This window comes from Phaseolus vulgaris, chromosome 6 (assembly GCF_000499845.2).
Source record: "Phaseolus vulgaris cultivar G19833 chromosome 6, P. vulgaris v2.0, whole genome shotgun sequence".
NCBI lineage: Eukaryota > Viridiplantae > Streptophyta > Magnoliopsida > Fabales > Fabaceae > Phaseolus > Phaseolus vulgaris.
In genome coordinates, this window is record NC_023754.2 from 19,823,485 (window position 1) to 19,842,731 (window position 19,247).

Here is a 19,247-nt window from a genome sequence, read left to right on the forward strand (position 1 = left end):
TAATAATAATAAAAAAAAACATTAGTTAATTTATTCTATAACAATAAATATACCTTAATGTTTTTCAAATTACTCGTCATTGATTTTTTTTGTCTATTGTTTTTGTCATGCTCTTCTATCTATCTATATATATATTGGTTTGGATAAACCTTTTCATAAAAGAAAAAAAGTAAGAAAAGAAAACATTTTTTTTAAATGTTAAAATTAATTTATGTTGAAATTAAATTAAAAAAAAAGTTAACATAAAAAACTTCTTAAAATTAATTAATTTTTTAATACATCTAAATATTACTGAGATGAAAATGTGCTTGTTGGTCACATCCATCTAAATACAAATTGTAAACGATAATGATGTCTCTGAATAAGCATTGAAGTGTTATTCTACATACATACACACATACATCTCTGAATAAGCATTAAAGTGTTATTCTACATACATACAGATCTGAATAAGCATTAAAGTGTTATTCTACATAATACATACATACTTTCACATAATTGTTTACCAAGCAAAACATGAAAACCATTAGTAGCATAATGAAGTTTAATGTCAGCTAAACACCATAGTCATCACTGAACATAAATGTAATTTAGAGGGCTAACTTCTCAATCTCTGCAATGGGTATATTGAGCTCCATTTCTCCATTGGTGTCACTCAGTGCATTGTGAGAAGTTGAAGAAAAGAATGAGCAGCAATTGAAGTTCATCCCTGGATAAGAGTAGGTGCAGATTGATGCCAGAGTTCCTGTATCAAGATTGTAAGAAACAACAGATCCTGGAAGCTGCAAATATATGATTTGTGCTCGTTCACTGAAGGCAATGGGTGCAATCTTGAAAGGCTCCCAATCATAGAAGTTGTCACAGAAGTTTTGGAGCTTAGACATGAACACTTCAGGCTCCACACTGTGGACTAGCCTCCAAGGAAACGTTTTGTAATCCCAATAATACAGGAATGATTCATGCTCATGCTCATTCAGAAGTTTCCAAATGTGAAAGCCATCAAAATCAGTGTAGCAATAGTAAATTCTGCCTCCTGATTCACACAAACGACTGCGAAAAGTTAATGTCGGCTCCCAAGACCAATCCTTAGAATTGTTTGGTAGTTCATATAGCTCACAATGGCTTCTCTGAACTTGATACACCACCAACTGTCCACCTATTTCCCAATGAATTGACCCATTTGAGTAAAGAGGAGGTGTGCCAGTGCCAGGTTCTTCCAACTCATATTCTGGCAAAGAAGGAGCAGTTATGTTGCTGGGGTTTTGGCTCCTCCATTTGCCAGTGTCAGAAGAGAAAACATGCAGTTTTAGTCCATTGGATGGTGAAGAACCTGCTTCAATCAGCACAATCTCAAATTGGCATCCATCAAAGGCTAATCCAACTCTGCTAATATTATCTTGGATTCTAGCTTGAGGGATTGTGAAATTGTGCTTGGTGAGGGGGTTGAACACATGATAACAGAGTTGGTCCTCACTAAAACCTGACAAGAGAATTAAGCCATTGCAAAAAGCAAGGGCCTGCACAAAGTTTTCAGTGGAGAAGCAGAGCCAATGGTTAAGGGAAGCTCTATTTCCACTTTCAACATCCATGAACACAAACTGAGATGACCCATTTTCAAATTCATAGTGGCAAACAAGACCAACACTAGTGTCTAGTGAGGTTGAGCCAACAGTTTGGTAACTTCCATTTTTCATAATACTCATCTATGCAAACTGGTGCTTCCCACCACGTTTTCTCAGGACCTGTGAACAAAAAGATGAATCTGATTTCTGGGACTTGGATTAGGATATTGGAATTTTGTTGAAAAGGAAGGCTTTTAAGAAGGAAGAATCATTCATCATGACTATCCAAATTGGGTTGACTTCGTACAATTTAGAAGCTTGAAAGAAACTTCTTGTGGTCTTTCTTGGAAACAGCTTTCTCAGAAGTTACATGGAAACAAGCAGTAAAGTCTCCCTAGAAATGAGCCCAGCCAAGAAAAGGCAAATGAAAAGAAGTTTTCTATTCATTACCAGGAAATTAAGAACAGAAAAAAAGGCAATAGCTTGCTTATTTAACTCAAACTATGTTAAGATATATTCATGAAATCGGAAAAACAAAGACAAGAAAAAATACAGAAAAGATGATAATTCCAGCAGAAAATGAAATGTAAACTGATTGAAAAACGTAATTGAATGGAACTAATGGAAGAAAAATACCTTGACTTGGTGCCTAGAATGTGAAGAGGAGTGAATTAAATTTCATGATTATCACTGAAACATATGACTGAAGATCACTTCCTCTATTTCGTTAAGCAGAGATAACAAAACACGGACAAAAGGGATTTTTGAACACTAGACATGACAAAAACATAGAATAACACAAGAGAATCTATAAACAGAGAAGCCTATTGCTTTTTGAACTTTTCTCCTTCTTGTCCCTCAAGAAATCTCTGATTTTTTTTTTATTGTTGACTTTGTTCTCAACCCAGTAAATTGGTCACCCTCCAAAAATTTCACTGTATTATTAGAATTAAGTAACAATACATTACTTGTTCCATTAATATATTCCTTTTGGTGAGAAAAGCAAAAGCATTTTTTTTTGTAGGGAAGAAAATAGTAGAGTTGAGTTGGAATAGATTCTCTAATTAAAAGAAAACCGTGGTGGTGTTGAATTTAAAAACTGAACCCTTAATTTTATGTTATTTTAACTATTCTGATTCGGATGTAAGAAGGGTGAAATAGAACAATCAAATAGCTCACAAGTTGAAGTTGTTGGGTTAATCTTCCGACATTGATCTTCCAAAGTTCTCGTTTACCTTAGCCTATGATTTCAATGTTCATAGCATATTAGAGTCCTTGATGAACACGCTTTATATTAAAATAACTGTAAAAGTTATTTTTTTTATTTTTTTTTTCAGCAATGAATTAATAGAATTAATAGGAACACTTTAGGGGTGTTCCAACCCTTATACATAAAGACTCCTAATAAAGCATTCAACAATTAGAGCAAAGTTAAGCGACAAACCACTTAACTCAAAACCTTAAAACTAGTAAAAGATACTCGGTCCCAAAAACCTGAATCTGCATAAACCAGCACAAAACAAACAAAAGCCTGGTGGCGAGGGAAAACTGCTAGAGAAAACATGCTAACATGGTGTGACCAGCACAACATAACCATGAAGAGCAAAGACTAGAAATCCCCGGACCTTGCTGCATTTGCTAACACAAATCCAGGGATTGCCTCTTGACAGCAGAGTGCATCATCTATAACTCTGTGTGAAACCAACCATCAACCATAACCTCTTTGGTCAGATCTTCACGCTTGTGGTAACCAGAGGACAAGGTATTTCCTCTCAGACAAAATTCTCCACGGACTGCATTGGAGAGAGCATCATATTCCATCTCTGGCACCGATTCAAACCTGGCTTCAATGGTTGTCATGGGAACACCAACTGTTCCTGTCATGGAATACACATCACCTATGGCATGCTCCTCAGCTTCCTTCTTTTGTGTGGTCGATACACTTCCCCAGCACACAATAGTTTTAAGATTTGAAGAACACGGCTTTGGTTTCCAAGATTCATAACTCCCCGGGTAGCTCCTGCACCAAGAAAACACCTTCCACTCCGCTTCATGAAAGAAGAATCTGCATATTTTATAAGATATCCTCCCTGTTTTCCTGCAGTAATGAGAGAGCAAACACCTTCCCCACCTCATCGTAACTTAGAATATAAAACCAGTCCAGCCCGTGGGTCTTAAACAATTTTAAAACCAGTTGCAGCAGCCAACCAACATGCATAATATTAAAACCAGTATAAATCTTTATCTAATAGTCATATTGATGCATGTTAAAGGAGATAAAATCCAATCGGAAAATGAAAAAGTGACTTTCCTTTCTTTTTGTTTCATCCAAACCCATGATTGTACTTGTGCTAAAGTAAAAATTTCCTCCACATCTAACTTAGCTTGATTGAAGATAATCCTGTTTCTATGCTTCCATATACACCAAGCAACTGATACCCAAAGACCTTTCCATAACCTATTACCTTCTTGATTAGAACGTATGCCAGGAAATTGTTCAAAATGATGATTCAAAACATTATGGTTCACCGAACTTACTCCCATCCAACTGGAGCACATGTTCCATACTTTAATTGATTCTTCACATGAGACGAAGATATGTGAACATGTCTCTTCCTCTTTTCCACAAAACACACATAGTGTATCCCCCAATAACACGCCCCTTCTTTGCAAGTTCTGTTTTGTTGCTAATCTGTCCTGTAGTGCCCTCCACACAAAAAACTTAGCTGATGGCATGACCTTTAAAATCCAAAGTATTTCGAACACCTGCAAAACCCCCCCTGTATCATGCTTTACTAACCTGTTATATGCTGATTTCACCGTAAATGTATATAACGGGGGATCAATCCAAATTCGTATGTCCACATCCTCTTGTCGCGGTGTCACTCGAGATATAAATGCCATGAAATCCTCTACCATACTTTTCTCCCATTCAAACCAATCTCTTCTCCATCTGAAGTTCCACTCCCACCCTTCCGTAGACCAGCTTCCACAACTACCTATATACTTGTCTTTGAGCTCCGAGTTATTATATAGTCTCTCATATCTTGTTTTGAGTTGGTCATTGGTTAACCACTCGTCCTCCCAAAATTTGATCTTCTCCCCAGAACCCACTTTCCAACCCAAATTCTGATTGAACCAATTGACCCCTTGGTCAGAAAGACTAGCCTTGGCTAGATCACTCCACCATCTAGATGTATACCCCTTTCGATTTGGTGCATGTGATATTAACGTTCCCCACTGGCCATACTTTGAATCTAGAACATCCTTCCAGAGTCCAGACTCTTGAGATCCCAATCTCCATAGCCATTTTGCCAGGAGTGCCTTATTGAACAACTCAATGTTTCTAATGCCTAGACCTCCCTCCTCTTTTGCCTTGCAAACGTTTTCCCAACTTATCCAAGCAATTTTCCTTCCTTCCGCTCCCCAACCCCACAAGAAAGTTCTTTGTAGTTTGGTTATCTCCTTGCACACTCCAATCGGTGCTTTGAAAAAGGATAGGAAGAAGAGTGGTATGGCACTGATGACAGATTTTATAAGACATACTCTACCTGCAAAAGACAGGTTCTTCCCCTTCCACACTGATAGTTTCTTTCTAACCTTTGAAAGCACAGGCTCCCAAAACGAGCATCTGGATGGATTACCTCCTATAGGTAGGCCTAAATATATAAAGGGTATATTCATGAGACTGCAATGAAGTATATCAGAGTACGCATTCATCTCATACCTACCAACCCCAATTGCACCAATTTTGCTCTTATGGTAATTAACTCTAAGACCAGAGCTTAATTCGAAACATCTCATGATAGCCTTAATGCATATGAAATTTTGAACGTTAGATTCGCAGACGAAAAGGGTGTCATCAGCGAATTGGAGTAAGTTCACTTCCACCTTTTTCCCCCCAACTTTAATTCCCGAGAGCAAATTTTTCCTTGTCGCTTCTTTTACCAAACCCGCTAAACCTTGTGCGACGATCAAAAACAAAAACGGTGCCATCGGGTCCCCTTGTCTAAGACCTCTAGAAGGCCTGAATTCCTTAGTCGGGCTACCATTTACTAAAACCGAAACAGTGGCCGATTCTAGGCAAGCTCTAATCCACTGGATCCATTTTTCACTGAACCCTAGTCTTCTCATCATATAAAATAAGAACTCCCAACTCACCGAGTCGTATGCCTTCTCAAAATCGAGTTTCACTACCACCCCGCTCTTCTTTCTTCTTCTCAGCTCGTCTAAAACCTCATTCACCACTAGGACGCTGTCTAATAAACCTCTATTGGACAAAAAAGCTGATTGTGTCCCATCTACCACCTTCCCAATAACTTTTTTAAACCTATTAGCTAACAATTTGGTCAGAATCTTGTACACACAACCGACTAAAGAGATGGGTCTGTACTCCTCTAGAGATTGGGGGTTCTCATTCTTTGGAATCAACGTTAAGAAAGAAGCATTACAACCTTTCGGTATCTTCCCTTCTCTGTAAAAGCAGTTCACTGCACCCTCCACATCCTTTTCAAGAAGACCCCAATGATTTTTAATGAAGCTGAAAGTTACACCATCTGGGCCTGGACTTTTATGGCTATCACAATTCCAAATGGCTTCCTTTATTTCTTTTCCATCAAAAGGTTCAGTCAAGAAATTGTTGTCTTGATCAGATAACTCCTTGAACTCCACGTTATCCAACCTTACTCCAATGTCGTCAACAGCAGTCATTTTATTCTTGAAAAACTCTTTGACCATCTCCTTTACCATATTAGGTTCTTCCACCCAGCTACCTGAATTCTGGCAAAGAACTCCTTTTATCTCATTTCTCATTCTCCTCCACTTGATCGAAGCATGAAAAAACTTAGAATTGGAATCCCCTTGCTTAATCCACAGTGCTCTTGACTTTTGTTGTAATAACGATTCCTTCCTCATGTTTATAACTTGTAACTGGCTTAAGAGATCTCTTCTTTCCGTAATCATGTTCTCATCTAAACCGTCTACTTCATCTCTCATATCCAACTCTTGAATTTTCTTTACGATGTCTAATTTAATCTTATCAGTATGCCCGAAGACGTCTTTGTTCCATCCTTTCAAATCGCTCTTTAGCATTTTCAGTTTCTCCTTTAGCACTAGGATTTCGTTTCCCTGGACCAAGTAATTCTCCCACTTACTTTTGACAAAAATTTCAAACTCCTTCTCTTCCTGCCAGATGTCTAGAAACCTGAATGGTTTTGGCCCCCAATCCACCACATTTGATTTAAGCACCAGTGCACAGTGATCAGAAATTTGTCTATCTAAAACATATTGCTTACTTCCTGGCCACTGTTGTAACCAGTCAAAAGTGGTTAAAAATCTGTCCAGCCTGCTCTTAGCTTTGCCGTTGGGCCTATACCAGGTAAATTTTCTTCCGATACAGGGTAAATCCACCATCTCCATACTATCAATGAAGTTGTTAAAACCTTGCATTTCTCGGTTAATACTGCTATGATGATTTATCCCCCTTCGTTCCCTTTCATTTCTTACCGAATTGAAGTCACCCAGAACACACCAAGAATTACATTGTTCCCTTTGTCTGATCTCTAATAAATCTGCCCACATTTTCCTTTTTACTTGCATGATGCACGAAGAATACACATTTACAATAATAACAGGGGTATTTACCTCCTTAGCAAGACCAATAAACACAATGAACCATCTATCAATGATGTGATTAGTGCATCTTCAAAGAGTTCCCGAACCCTCTCACGTTTAGAGTTAAAATTCTCATTAGAACCCCCTATGTTCCCCTTCTTCCCTTCGAGATTTGAGACTCCTATCTCTTACTTCTAGTTCCTCTAAATTTAACATTACTTTACCTTCTTCCCCACAAGACGCCCCTATCTTTTTACCCAATTCCCATAGCCTAATCGTTTCTTGACTACCGTTTTTTAACCAAAATAAACGATTACAGTTATTGATAGCCAAATCGGAAACAGAATTGCTAATTTGGGATAAAACTGACCTTACATATTTTCGGTCTTCCCGCTTGTTATTTTTGCTTGTGTCTCCCACCCAGAAAACTCTTCTTTCAGATGTGCTTGAGGAGCAAATGGATACTGAATCGTTAAAAACCTTTATTGAATTGGACGAACCTTCCGCAATCGAATGATCCCCCCTTTCCTTTTGTTCGCCGAACGGCAGGAATGGATTTCTTATTTTGCCCGAATTCGACCCCAAATGTCTAGGAAGATGGATGACTTCCCTTTCGCTTGTCTGAAGTAAAGAGTCCTCCACTCTCGAAATTGAAATTCTTGGTTCGTGCTTCCCCGTGGCTTCCGCCTCCTTCGACGAAATGGATAGCGAAATGGAAATTCCAGCCCTTTGTTCTGGCGTCGCTCTTTTCCCCTCTGCGTCGTCTTTGTGTGTCCTGACGAGAGTCGCGTTTTGTTCTCCATTTCTGGTTTTCAAAGATGTTTCCATGGTGGTCTGAGTCTGACCAGCTTGTTCTGTTTCGCCCATAACGTGACCCCTTTCAGAGGTGGGTGGGCTTTCCAGCGCTCCGCTCTGTAGGAGGTCCTCCCTGTCAACGAATGGGCCTTCCAAAGAAAAAGGTTTTTGATACTCACACCTCCCAACTCCCTTCTCCGCAGTTTTTTGGCGCTCCACACGTTGGCCCGATTCAACAGGCCCAATCCAGTTTGCCACGTCAGCCATGGTTGTAGCCGTTGGGGGTTCTGACCCTAAAACTTGCTTTCCTTTAGCTGTAGGTCGATTAGGTACAGGGATAGGACCTGTAGGTCTTGCCAGAAGAGGCTCGCAGCACCTAGACGGAATTATTGGTTCCGATCTACGGCGACTTTGTGCCATGGCGGGCGGTTCTACCGACGAGTCTTCCTCTTCAACTTTGCTTTCCTCAAACTCCCTACATACCGATCGGTCTGAAGCTTGGGACCCAATTGATTCGGCCTCTGTATCTACACTTCCAGTTTCGTCGTCCCTCTGGCATTGACAGAGCTTGTAGTCTGGAATAATGCATTCTTCCTCCACCGATACCTGATACAGTACATCATTAATTCTCATATAGCTTGTTAGCTTTGCCTCACAGCCCACTGATACCCTAATCTTAAACCTTGCGTATTCGAGCTCTTCCAGTGCTATTGTTGCCTCATCCACCTCGACCAGAGTTCCCAATAACGCTGCAATATGTTTGAAGCAGTCGGAGTTCCATAGCTTCAATGGTAGGCCTCTACACCTTACCCATACCAGTTTGTCTACCGCTACAAATTTCTCTTCCCATGGTATGACTGTGTCGAATAACTCTTCGAACCACTCTTTATTGTCCTCTACCGTTTCTTTGATTTTTGTGACATCTTCTCCCTTCAGCAAAACATGAAAACCACCCAGATATTTGATCTTTATATGACCGAATCCTCCTAAGATGAATCTTTCGTTTAGGCTTGAGACTTTACTTAGATCCGATACTCTCCCAATATAGCACTTCGTTAGCCAATCCCTGGTAGATTCTTCTGCTCTAAATTGAATAGCGTTCAAGCTTGCCCTGTCATCGGATTGTGCTCTGTTTCTGTTTCCATACTTAACAATGTTAGCATACGAATTACTGCCTTTTGCCCTCCACACTTGCTTGATCTCTTTCACTGTTTCTGTTGCCTTTTCTTCCAACTTAGCGTTCCATTCTTTCTTTGTTTCAGCTACCTTATTGTATTTCGGTCTGTTAGCTTTCATTTTCCAGCTCCCAATCCATATTGTGTTCAGTTGATTCTCCAACGTCCTAACATCTTTCACACCCTGATATCTGACAAAACCAAACCTTTGTTTCTTTATATTCAATCTGCGCGATATGAAAACATCATTCACCCTTCCCCATCTTCGAAAATTTTTCCATAAATCAGTTTCTTTGATATCAAAAGGGAAGTTAGAGAAGAAGAAAGGAGTCCCTCCTCTGTTTTCCATTTTTCAATGTTTTAAGTTATTTTTTTAGTAAAGTGATTTCAGAGATATTTTAATGAGTGCTTTCAGACAAATATTTTTTTTATCAATTTAAAGTTATTATTTCATCTTTACCTTTAAATTAAATTTTATTTTTGTTAATTATTCATTAACAATTTTTTTTGGATCACACTATAAATCATAAATTATTTATCGTAATCTAAAATAAAAATTTATTTTGGTGAAAATTGCTTCCTGTTTAATGCATCTCTTTTATCAATACACTGAATTTTATAAAGAAAAGTTTGGAAATTGTATTATAAACATAAGAATTGAGTTAATTTATTTAAAAGTAACTTAAATGATATAAAATATATAGAAAAAATCATTAAATACCAATTAATTTTAAAAAAATAAGAATTAATTATTATATTTTATTTATTTATTTTGTTGCTTTTTATCTATTAAAATATTCTTTTAAATAATTGTTTTTAATAATTAAATATATATATATATATTTAAATAAATAATTAATTGATTTTTTTATTTTTTATTATTGTTTTCATTTTATTTAGTATTTGATTTATTTTTCAATGTTTAAACTTTATCTAAATAGAACATATGTATATAATTTTGTTTAAATGTGAATTTAACACAAAAATTAAAAATAAAATTTTTTAACTTTTATTGAAATTAAGGGTGTAAAATATTTAATATAGTTATTAGAAGTAAGATGTTATTCCAGTTATCTATTTTCAAATGCTTAGATTACCTTTAACAAACCTCTTTTTTTTTTTAATCTCCACAGTAATTGTCACATTTTATGTATACTGATATTTTTTTTTCTTTTTCAACCCACTGATTCATTTTCAACACTCAATATCATTACCCTAATTTTTTTACTCATGCCTTTAAAGTCCCACATTCACATTTATAAAATATAACTAATTTAATAAATAGGTTAGTAGTATTAAATAAGACCCAGTGTATTTTATTTTATTAATTTCTCCACCATAATTTAACATTCATCTGGAGTACTCAAACTAAAAATACTCCTTGTTTTAGTTTTTGTTTAAATAAGAAAAAGTAAATAAAACGGGAGTGAAAAAATTATAGTAGATTTAATTAATATGAGAATAAATTTATTTATATATTAGTATATTTAAAATATTTTTAATAATATAAATTTTAATTAAAAAATATTATAAATTTTAATATGTTAAATTTAATTTTTAAAATAATAATATATTAAAATAAACTATTCATTTAATATTAAAATTTAAATAAATTATTTTAACTAATTATTTATAAATTATAATTATAAATAAAAATTAGTTATATTACAAAGATTAAACAATTAACATAATCTTAAAATCGATTATATACAGTAAGATACTATGATCGATTACAAACTTATAATTAATCGATTAAATAATTTCATTCTTCGCGTTTCTTCGTAATTTGAAGGGATGATTAAAACCTTTATATTTTCTATATTTTCTCGATTACAGTAACTATTTTCGTTTCGTGCACTCTTTTTTTTCATTTCGTTAAAATAACTTATTTCTGTTGTGCTTTGGCAAATGCTCCTGCACCCAACACTTTTGAACCTGCACCCAATATAATTTTAAAAATTCCAAAAATATCCTTTTTTCTGGAAATAAAAATCCAGAATTGAAAATAATGCATTTTAGAAAAATAAATCCGGAAGAGATTTTTGTGTTTCGGATATAAAAATCCAGAAAAAAAAATCAAAATCCCATTTCGGATAAAAAAAATCCGGAACTGAAATACATTCCAGAAAAAATTATCTAGAAAAGATTATTGTATTCCGAAAAAAGGAGTCCGAAATGTAATTTTATATGTACCCATTTTTTAGGATATTTTTTTGGATGCAGTGATATGGTGCACTGTTTAATAAGCCCATATTTTTTCTTATTATTGTCATATATTTAGGCAAAGGCTTTTCTTATAAGTACACCACTGTAATTATAATTTGCTTAATGACACTAGTGATATATATTTTCATTCTTCTTCTCTTTCCTCTCAGATTCTTTCTCTTACTCTCGCCACTGCAACTGTTTCCTCACGCTTTTGGTTAGGGTTCACTTTTCTTTTTGCTTTCTTTTGGTTTCTTGCATTCTTGTTTCTTTTGATTTCTTGCATTTTTTATTTCTTTTGGTTTCTTGCATTTCTAGATTGAAGCTTTTTGCCTAATCACAGAAAAGTATTCTAATCAACCCTAAAGCTTTGTAAAATTATGTAAACCTCCATCGCTTTTTCAATACCAACATAAAAATTCCTTCCACGAATTCACACTAATGTTTTTCAAATACATAAAATAATACTGATGTAAAAGTATCAGTAATGATCAGTATAGAGGAAAGACAGGTAAAAGGTTTTTGAGTAACTTCACAAAACCGTTACTGTGATTGACTCAATTAAAGCAAAAAACTAGGAATTATTCGGAAGCTAGGCTATGGCGTGGCCTGGATCACTGGCTACAGTCATGGTGGTTCTATAGCCTGTTGGCTACTGAAAGAGAGAACTAATAATTAGACCAAATAAAAAACATTCATTGAATGAAAAAGGCGCGTAAACAATATAAGGACATACATTTCTATCAACTGGCTGAACTATAACTTCAGAGAAAAATATTTAGTTACAATGATAGGAGAGCTCCAAAGTCCAGACACAAGCTACTATGCTAACTGCAGCAACAGCATAAAACAAACTGAACTAAACCTTAAACCGGCTAACAACAAAACCCAAGAATCTATCTTAACTTAGCCCGCTTTGGCATGCTACTGCTTAGACTAGTTCCTCTTGACTTACCGAAGCTTTTTGCCTTTCTTCTTTTTCTATCTTCTTCGCTGTCAGACTCATTTCCTTTTTCCCTGTCTGCATTGCTCGCTTCCCTCTCCAGTTCCTCCCACGTCTTTCCCTTCTCTTCCTCTGAGTCATCCTCAGAATCCTCATCTTCGTCATCATCCTCAGACTCAACAAGTGATTCACTGTCAGAGGCTTCATCCTCAGAATCAGATTCGGGTTCAACATCAGAAGGTTCATAACCTTTGTCTGACTCCTCTGAGTTTTCAGATTCCGAATCAGTGCCCTCCAAATTCAGAAACTCCCAACCACCTCCTTCAATAAAGCTCTGAGGGTCATCCGTGATTGTCTTCAGGATCTGACGCCAGTTCAGATTCAACCTGCTCTCGTAATACTTAATGTCGGTAGTGTCAAGCCATTCCTTGATGCCATCAAGTGATGTAGAAGGGATAGAATCAATCCTCAGCACATCACGCTTAAAGTCTTTAAAAACTATTGTCATATCAAAGTTCTTCTGCCCAAGCCCAACTCTCTCAAGATTCACAATCTCAATCTCACCTAGCGTGACAACGAGGAAAGGGGTCTCTATCAGTTCAACAAGACAGGCTGAAGTCGGAACAATAAACACTGAAGATTTATGAGGAACCCCAGGGAAGCCAAGCTCCCTAAGAGGTTGATCAAACTCCAATTCAAGCCCATTGAATTGTGCCTGACCCCAGAGATCATTCACCCTATTCACAAAGGTTTGGAATTCTACATTTATCTTGTTCTTCCTATCTCGCTCCCGTTGTTCTTCTTCAAGCTCATCAGGGTCATAGGCTGATCTCTTACCACCTCCAACATTCTGGACCATGTCCATAACCTCAACATAAAACTGAACGTCCTTGGTCTTCTTATTTCCTACCATAATATGGTTGTGCAAATGGAAGTGCAGGAGCGTGATCATCTCATTCTCTGCCGGCTGGAAAAATGCATGCTTAATGTTGCCAAACAGTATGTCTCCACGCTCATCTTGCCTGGTGGTAGAATAACGAAATCCATTCACATGAGCCTCAAGCGTACCGGGTATCTTCCTTCCACGACCACCAAAAGCAGGACGGATCCAGAGATCAGACAACCGTATTGGCTTGAATCTATTATTAGCAAGTTGCAGTTTCTCCTGAGTAACCAGGGTTGCCCTCTCTGCTCTCTCAGACTCCCTTGCTACAACTTGTCGCCTGAGGGTTTTAATTGACTGCACAACCTCACTAATGTGCCTTGAGTCCTTCGAGCGGAATGAAGCCTCCTTTAAATATATAGATCCAGGGAACTTCATTGAGTTTGCATCATGAGGACTGAAAGGGGTGCCAGGGACATTAAAAATAATTCTGACATAGCAGTTGCGGTTAGTGTCCTGCTGGCTCGAAACAGTTCTAATAAAAGCCACATGAAAAGGCACCATGCTTCCATTTATAGGCAAGAGAACTGCTTCATTCTTCTGATCAATCTGAATCATCATTTCTCTGGGAGGGGGAAGGTCATTTATGCTCTTGTACGCCACAAGTTCTGTTGAAGTCCTTGAAGAAGAACGATTATCTCCTGCCTCACTTCCACCACCAGCAAGCCTCCTTGCAGTTTCTTCATTCTTCTGTCGAGCAAGTTCTGCCTGGTGCTGCCTTCGAAGCTCCTCCTTTGAAATCTCATGATTGTCTGACCTTAGAGTTGTCTTAGTAAAGGGCTCCGCTCCCTTGGCATCCACTTTTGTCCTTGGCCTTTCCTCTTCCTCATCCTCATTGAAAGAGTATGCTACATCCTTGAGTGCTTTTGAACTCATAGAAGTCACAACTTCTGTCTTATCTTTGTTGATGATGACTGTGTCAGCAAGCAACAGGGAGAAATGCCTGTTCTTGGGCTTACTTTTCTCACTTTGCAAATTCTGAAAACCAATTGACACATTAAAGACCATGCCTTCTCGAATTATCTGTTCATTTTTTGCATTCAGATTCAATCCTGATTCACGAAACTCAATGCCGATGCCTGTCCCAGCAGATTTTGTCAAATATGAAACCAAGTCCGGAGCATCCCTTTCCACAACAGAGACTGCAGCTTGGTACGCCACACTTAACTTGTTTCCTGGCTTCATAGAGCCTATGACAGCTTCATGGGCTTTCAGAAGAACCCCATATGCTCTACTTTGAAGAGGTTCTGCATCAATCAAGAAGGTCCTAGCTATGTTTGAGCAATAACTCTTATATCGGGCTCCAACTGCACATATAATCACACTGGCTGAATCGTAATGCAGTAACTCATCATTGCTGACAGCACTTGGTCTGAGATCAAACTCTCCACCACTCTGAAAAATTGGTGGGTAACAAATATCAACATTATCTGCCTTCAGCTTACAATTCACTTTTGAAGGTTCCAGAATAACTTTCTCAGTCTCCTCCATCAATGTTGAATGAGAGATTTTTTTCTCCTCATCGATTACATTCTCAAGTTTTGTAACCACAAAGTTTTTCATCACACTGGTTGTCAGGTAAGCTGCTCTTTTAATTGATGTGAGCTCCTCATTACTCTTGGCTGCAAATATAGAAGACAATCCACCGGAAACATCAATGAGATTAAATTTTGTATTTTTTAATTTTTCAGTCCATGTTTCAAGCAGTTTGCCTTCAGGAGCCTCTCTTGATATGTATCCAACAATGGAAGAATCATGATCATCAGACTTTGGCTGAGTGCGGATGGCACGGAACATAGCATCCATTAGAGCAGTTCCATCATCATTTTTAGGTTTGACATGCAGAACAAGATCTGCCCCAACAGCCTCTCTGGCAGATTTTTTGACAGATTCAAGAATAGAAGCCTTCTTTTGGCTGCATAAGATATGTATCTGCTTTTTCATGAAAACCATAATTGTCTCGGGGAACTCAAATCCAAGCAGCCATAGGTTCAGAGCTGTAGATTTCAGGTACCGCAGGTCTTCTGAAGGTGGAGGACATGCAATTGCGATTGCATCAGAAGATCCCCACAGATCTGTTTTGTGTTCATCCCAATGTGAATAAAATGTTTTCAATCGGGACTGAAATGCATTCAGATCAATAGAATATCCACTTCCTGCTGCACTGGCCTTTCCATTGGATGGTTGTGTACTCCCATTTCGATGGTCTGCCATAGTTTGCTTTCACACTGGGAAAAAATTAAGACACAGTAACATCAGTTAGAAGTTGCCATACAATTGCTGATGCAAAATAGGTTTTAGTTCCTTTTCAGCCACTAGAAAAGTAGGTGTTTAAAGGAACAAGGAGTCCTAGTTATCTCGATCCCTTCCATTGCTGGCTATATCTGAAGACTCAAGCAACTAAAATTTAAAATCCCAGGATATGAGTAAATAAGCCATAGAGTTGAAATAATTAATTTTAAATATACATAGATCTTTGAAGAATGTAATATAACGATTACAAGTGCCATCTGCTTCTACTGGGTTAATATAAACAATGTGAAGAAACCAACAGCATAAAATCAATATAGATGATGAGGCAGAATAAATAAAACTAGCCACTGGAAAATATCATAAAGAATGGAAGCAAATCATGACAAAAAGGTATTATCATTTCCCAAACATGCACACTTTTGGAAATAGCAACAAGCTGGATAATGTAGATCTAAGCACCATTTGAAACATTGGAATGTGATAGCCAAAGAATAACCAGAGTATGATAGCAACAAAAGAAGTTAGAAGAAGTCTATCGAAATCATAATCATATAGCAACTGAACTCCAATTACATTATGCTCACAAATAATGTATGAACAACCATGGTTTTTTGCTTTTATAAGCTTTCACTACAGCAACAGATGCAACTAGAAAGAAAAATAATCGAGTAAGATAATAGCCATATAATGAGACTCGACTCGAGCAATGTTCAATGAGCACAATAAAGACTACCGAGCCTTCATATAACAGAAAAATAGAGCACAAAAACAATCTTAATCTCAACATCAGCTAACAAGCACAAACCCACAAATAAGACAGTTGAAATCAATAATAAGTAACTAAGTATAACCCTTAAATCCAGAAAGTTCGGGAACAATGAAAGTAGCACGCATAAAATTGTCTCAGATATAACATGAGCAATAGCATGTCAACATTTACTTAAAACAAATGAAAATACATAACATATGAAAGGGTGTAGCTTCATTGGTTCTACAATTTTGTAGCTCAAACTCAGTATAATATCTACGGCCATGTCATTTTTGTTTTCATGCTGTATATATGAAGCAAATCAGTAGAACAAGCTGGACTAATACCCAATATTAGGCTCAATCATGCCAAAAGAACATCTCAATGTAACAAATAAGAAAATAGACCAACTGAGCATTAACACAAACACGTAGATTGCAAGTGCTTCGAGAAAAAATAAACCACAAATATTTTTCATCAAGAATCTGAGCAAACAAGGCTTGACAATAACAAGCATAGTTCTGTTACAGTAAAAAACACGATTCAAAGTATAGTTCTAAGAAGAAAAATCGATAAAAAAAAGTGCTACGATGAATTGTCGAGACTTACGTATAACTGCAAGATGAAGAAATCACAAATTTTACTTATTAACCCAATAATAACTCCAAGTAATACAAATTTTCAGTAGAGAAAAAACAAAGCAAATCGTGCAAAAAATGGCTCGCGCTTTCTACGAAGAAATTAGAACTTCGTGGTTCTAAAACTACAGTGGAAGAATGAAAGGCAAAAAATATACACAAAAACTGTAAAGATCGTTACCTTTTCCGACACTTTGCCTCTTGTCTGCGGTGAGCGAAAACTCTTCGTACTTTTTGTTTTTCTTCAATTTGGGGATTCAAGAACCCGAATAGGGGGCAATGAAACTATGTAGGGTTTGAATATCATTCCAATGCGCGCGCACAAACATATATATACTCTGTTCGGTGGGTCGGAGGGGAAACAGAGCATCCACCAAAGAATGCGAAGGAGAAGAGAGAAAATCGAAAGGAGGGAAATTAGGGTTCATATGGGAAGAATAATTATATTATCATAGAAAGTTGAGTTCCGCACATCAGAGTAACAAAAATGACAGTGAGAAAATATTTAAAAGATAATTTTGTACAAAAATATTACTTTAACACTCTTACAAAAAGTACTCCTACCAAACAACTAATTTTAAATTAAAAATAAATAAATGTTTTTTATCTTTTAGTGATGTTAAAATAATGTATTTTATTTTTTAGTGGTGTCAAATTATTACCATCTAATTTTATATTTCATAACATTTTTAATAATATACTACAGGAACACAAGCACGTGTATCCGCATTTCTTATTTTTTCATTTATGTATATTTATATTTAATATTAAAATTTGAATAAATAATATTATTATTTGCACATTTATCTTAACAATATAAGTTTATAGTATATTATAAATAAAAAATGACATTATCATTATTATGTAAAATTATTATATTTTGTGTGAATTGGCTTAACCAGTAATTGATCATCATTCTAAGTGTTTTATTCTTTACAAATTTTATTTCCTAAGAATGTCACACACATTAACCACTTTTGCAATTCAAAACCGTTCATCTTCTCCGGTATTTCCACTAATATTTTTCTTTCTCTCAAATTTGAAGAGACATTCTTCTTTCTATGCAACTCTTTGAAAAGTAACCACTTTTTCAATCCAAAACCATCTCCAACCTCTATTTCAATTTAAAATTGTTCCTCCACATATATTACATATTTTAGAGAAAGTAAGAAATGACAACAATGTCCATAATATAATCAAATATTTATATAAGGATAAAATAGGGAAAAAATTAAGAGCTGTTAAAGAGAAGAATCCCTTTATATATAGGTATATATATATTTAATTAAATATGTTTAAAATAATTAAATAATTATATTTTTTTATCACAATAAATCAAATGTAATATTATTTTAATAATGTGATTCTTAATGAGTAAAGAAATTGAAGTTATTAATTTATAAAATAAACTAAACATCTCTATTGGAAAAAATAAAATAAAATGTATACATTAAAGAAATATGAAAAACAAAATAAGATAAATAAAAGAGATGAAATATGAAGAAAATTAGCAATACACATTTCAGAATCTAAAGAGGAACAGTAGTACACTGTTTCAGAATCTCAAAATTAGAATTTTGAGGAGGCGGGAGGCATAGTGGCAGCCAAGGAAGACTGTGTGCGCTTGCATTTAGATGTTGGAAGGGTCAACAATGAAGGCGTTTGCTCACGCTGAGCATCACAGCTTGAAACTTCTCGATTTCTTCTTCTCTATCTCCTTCTTCCTCTTGTGCTTGAGAAATATGAAAGAAAACACACCAAAATTGAATTTGTTGAAAGAATACCAAAATTGAATTTGCGCGAGACTCTGTAGAAAGAATATCAAATAACATCAAACAATAGTTTGTAAGATGTTTCTATATTCTTCCTCTCTCATAGTTTTCTTATATATAATTTTTTTTGCCTAAAAAAAGTAACCGTGCATAAACCCACGTTTCACCCATCTCTCTCCACTCTTCTCTAATAAAAGTATCAATCTCTCCACCATCATGCCCATTAAGTGAGAACAAATAAAATAAAATTTTAAAATTAAAAATTGCTTATTTAATAAAGAAGAATATTAGTTTTAAAACAGAAAAGTAACCAATTTCTCCACTCACCTGCCATGAGAACAAATAAAATAAAATTAAAAAATGCTTATTTAATAAAGAAGAATATTAGTTTAAAACAGAAAAGTAACCCATTTCTCTCCACTTTCCTGTCAGTTAAGTAGTGAGAACAAATAAAATAAAATTAAAAAACTGTTTTATTAACTTCTAAAATTATAAAATGTTTAAATAACCAAAATAAATTGATAAAACAAAATATTAAGTAAAGATAAAATAGGAAAACAATTTAGAGCAGTTAAAGTGGAAAATCCAAAATGTCCAAAT

At 35.8% G+C, this 19,247-nt stretch overlaps 2 protein-coding genes across 3 annotated transcripts; both read right to left on the reverse strand.

The window, feature by feature from the left end:
* Positions 1-225: 225 nt before the first annotated feature.
* On the reverse strand, positions 226-8,114 carry LOC137831640 (uncharacterized). 2 transcript variants are annotated; one of them, XM_068639399.1, is made up of 2 exons: positions 7,551-8,114; positions 226-1,742 (listed from the first exon to the last, which is right to left on the reverse strand). In XM_068639399.1, exon 2 carries the CDS (start codon positions 1,701-1,703, stop codon positions 591-593), a length of 1,113 nt encoding a protein of 370 aa, XP_068495500.1. In that variant the 5' UTR covers positions 1,704-1,742; positions 7,551-8,114; the 3' UTR covers positions 226-590. The 2 variants fall into 2 exon arrangements, with proteins under 2 accessions (XP_068495500.1, XP_068495499.1); XM_068639398.1 differs by having other exon boundaries at positions 7,546-8,114.
* Positions 8,115-12,066: 3,952 nt separating this feature from the next.
* Positions 12,067-17,382, reverse strand: LOC137831641 (FACT complex subunit SPT16-like). The gene is made up of 2 exons (XM_068639400.1): positions 17,057-17,382; positions 12,067-15,464 (listed from the first exon to the last, which is right to left on the reverse strand). The coding sequence occupies exon 2, from the start codon at positions 15,448-15,450 to the stop codon at positions 12,247-12,249; it is 3,204 nt and encodes a 1,067-aa protein (XP_068495501.1). The 5' UTR covers positions 15,451-15,464; positions 17,057-17,382; the 3' UTR covers positions 12,067-12,246.
* Positions 17,383-19,247: the final 1,865 nt, after the last annotated feature.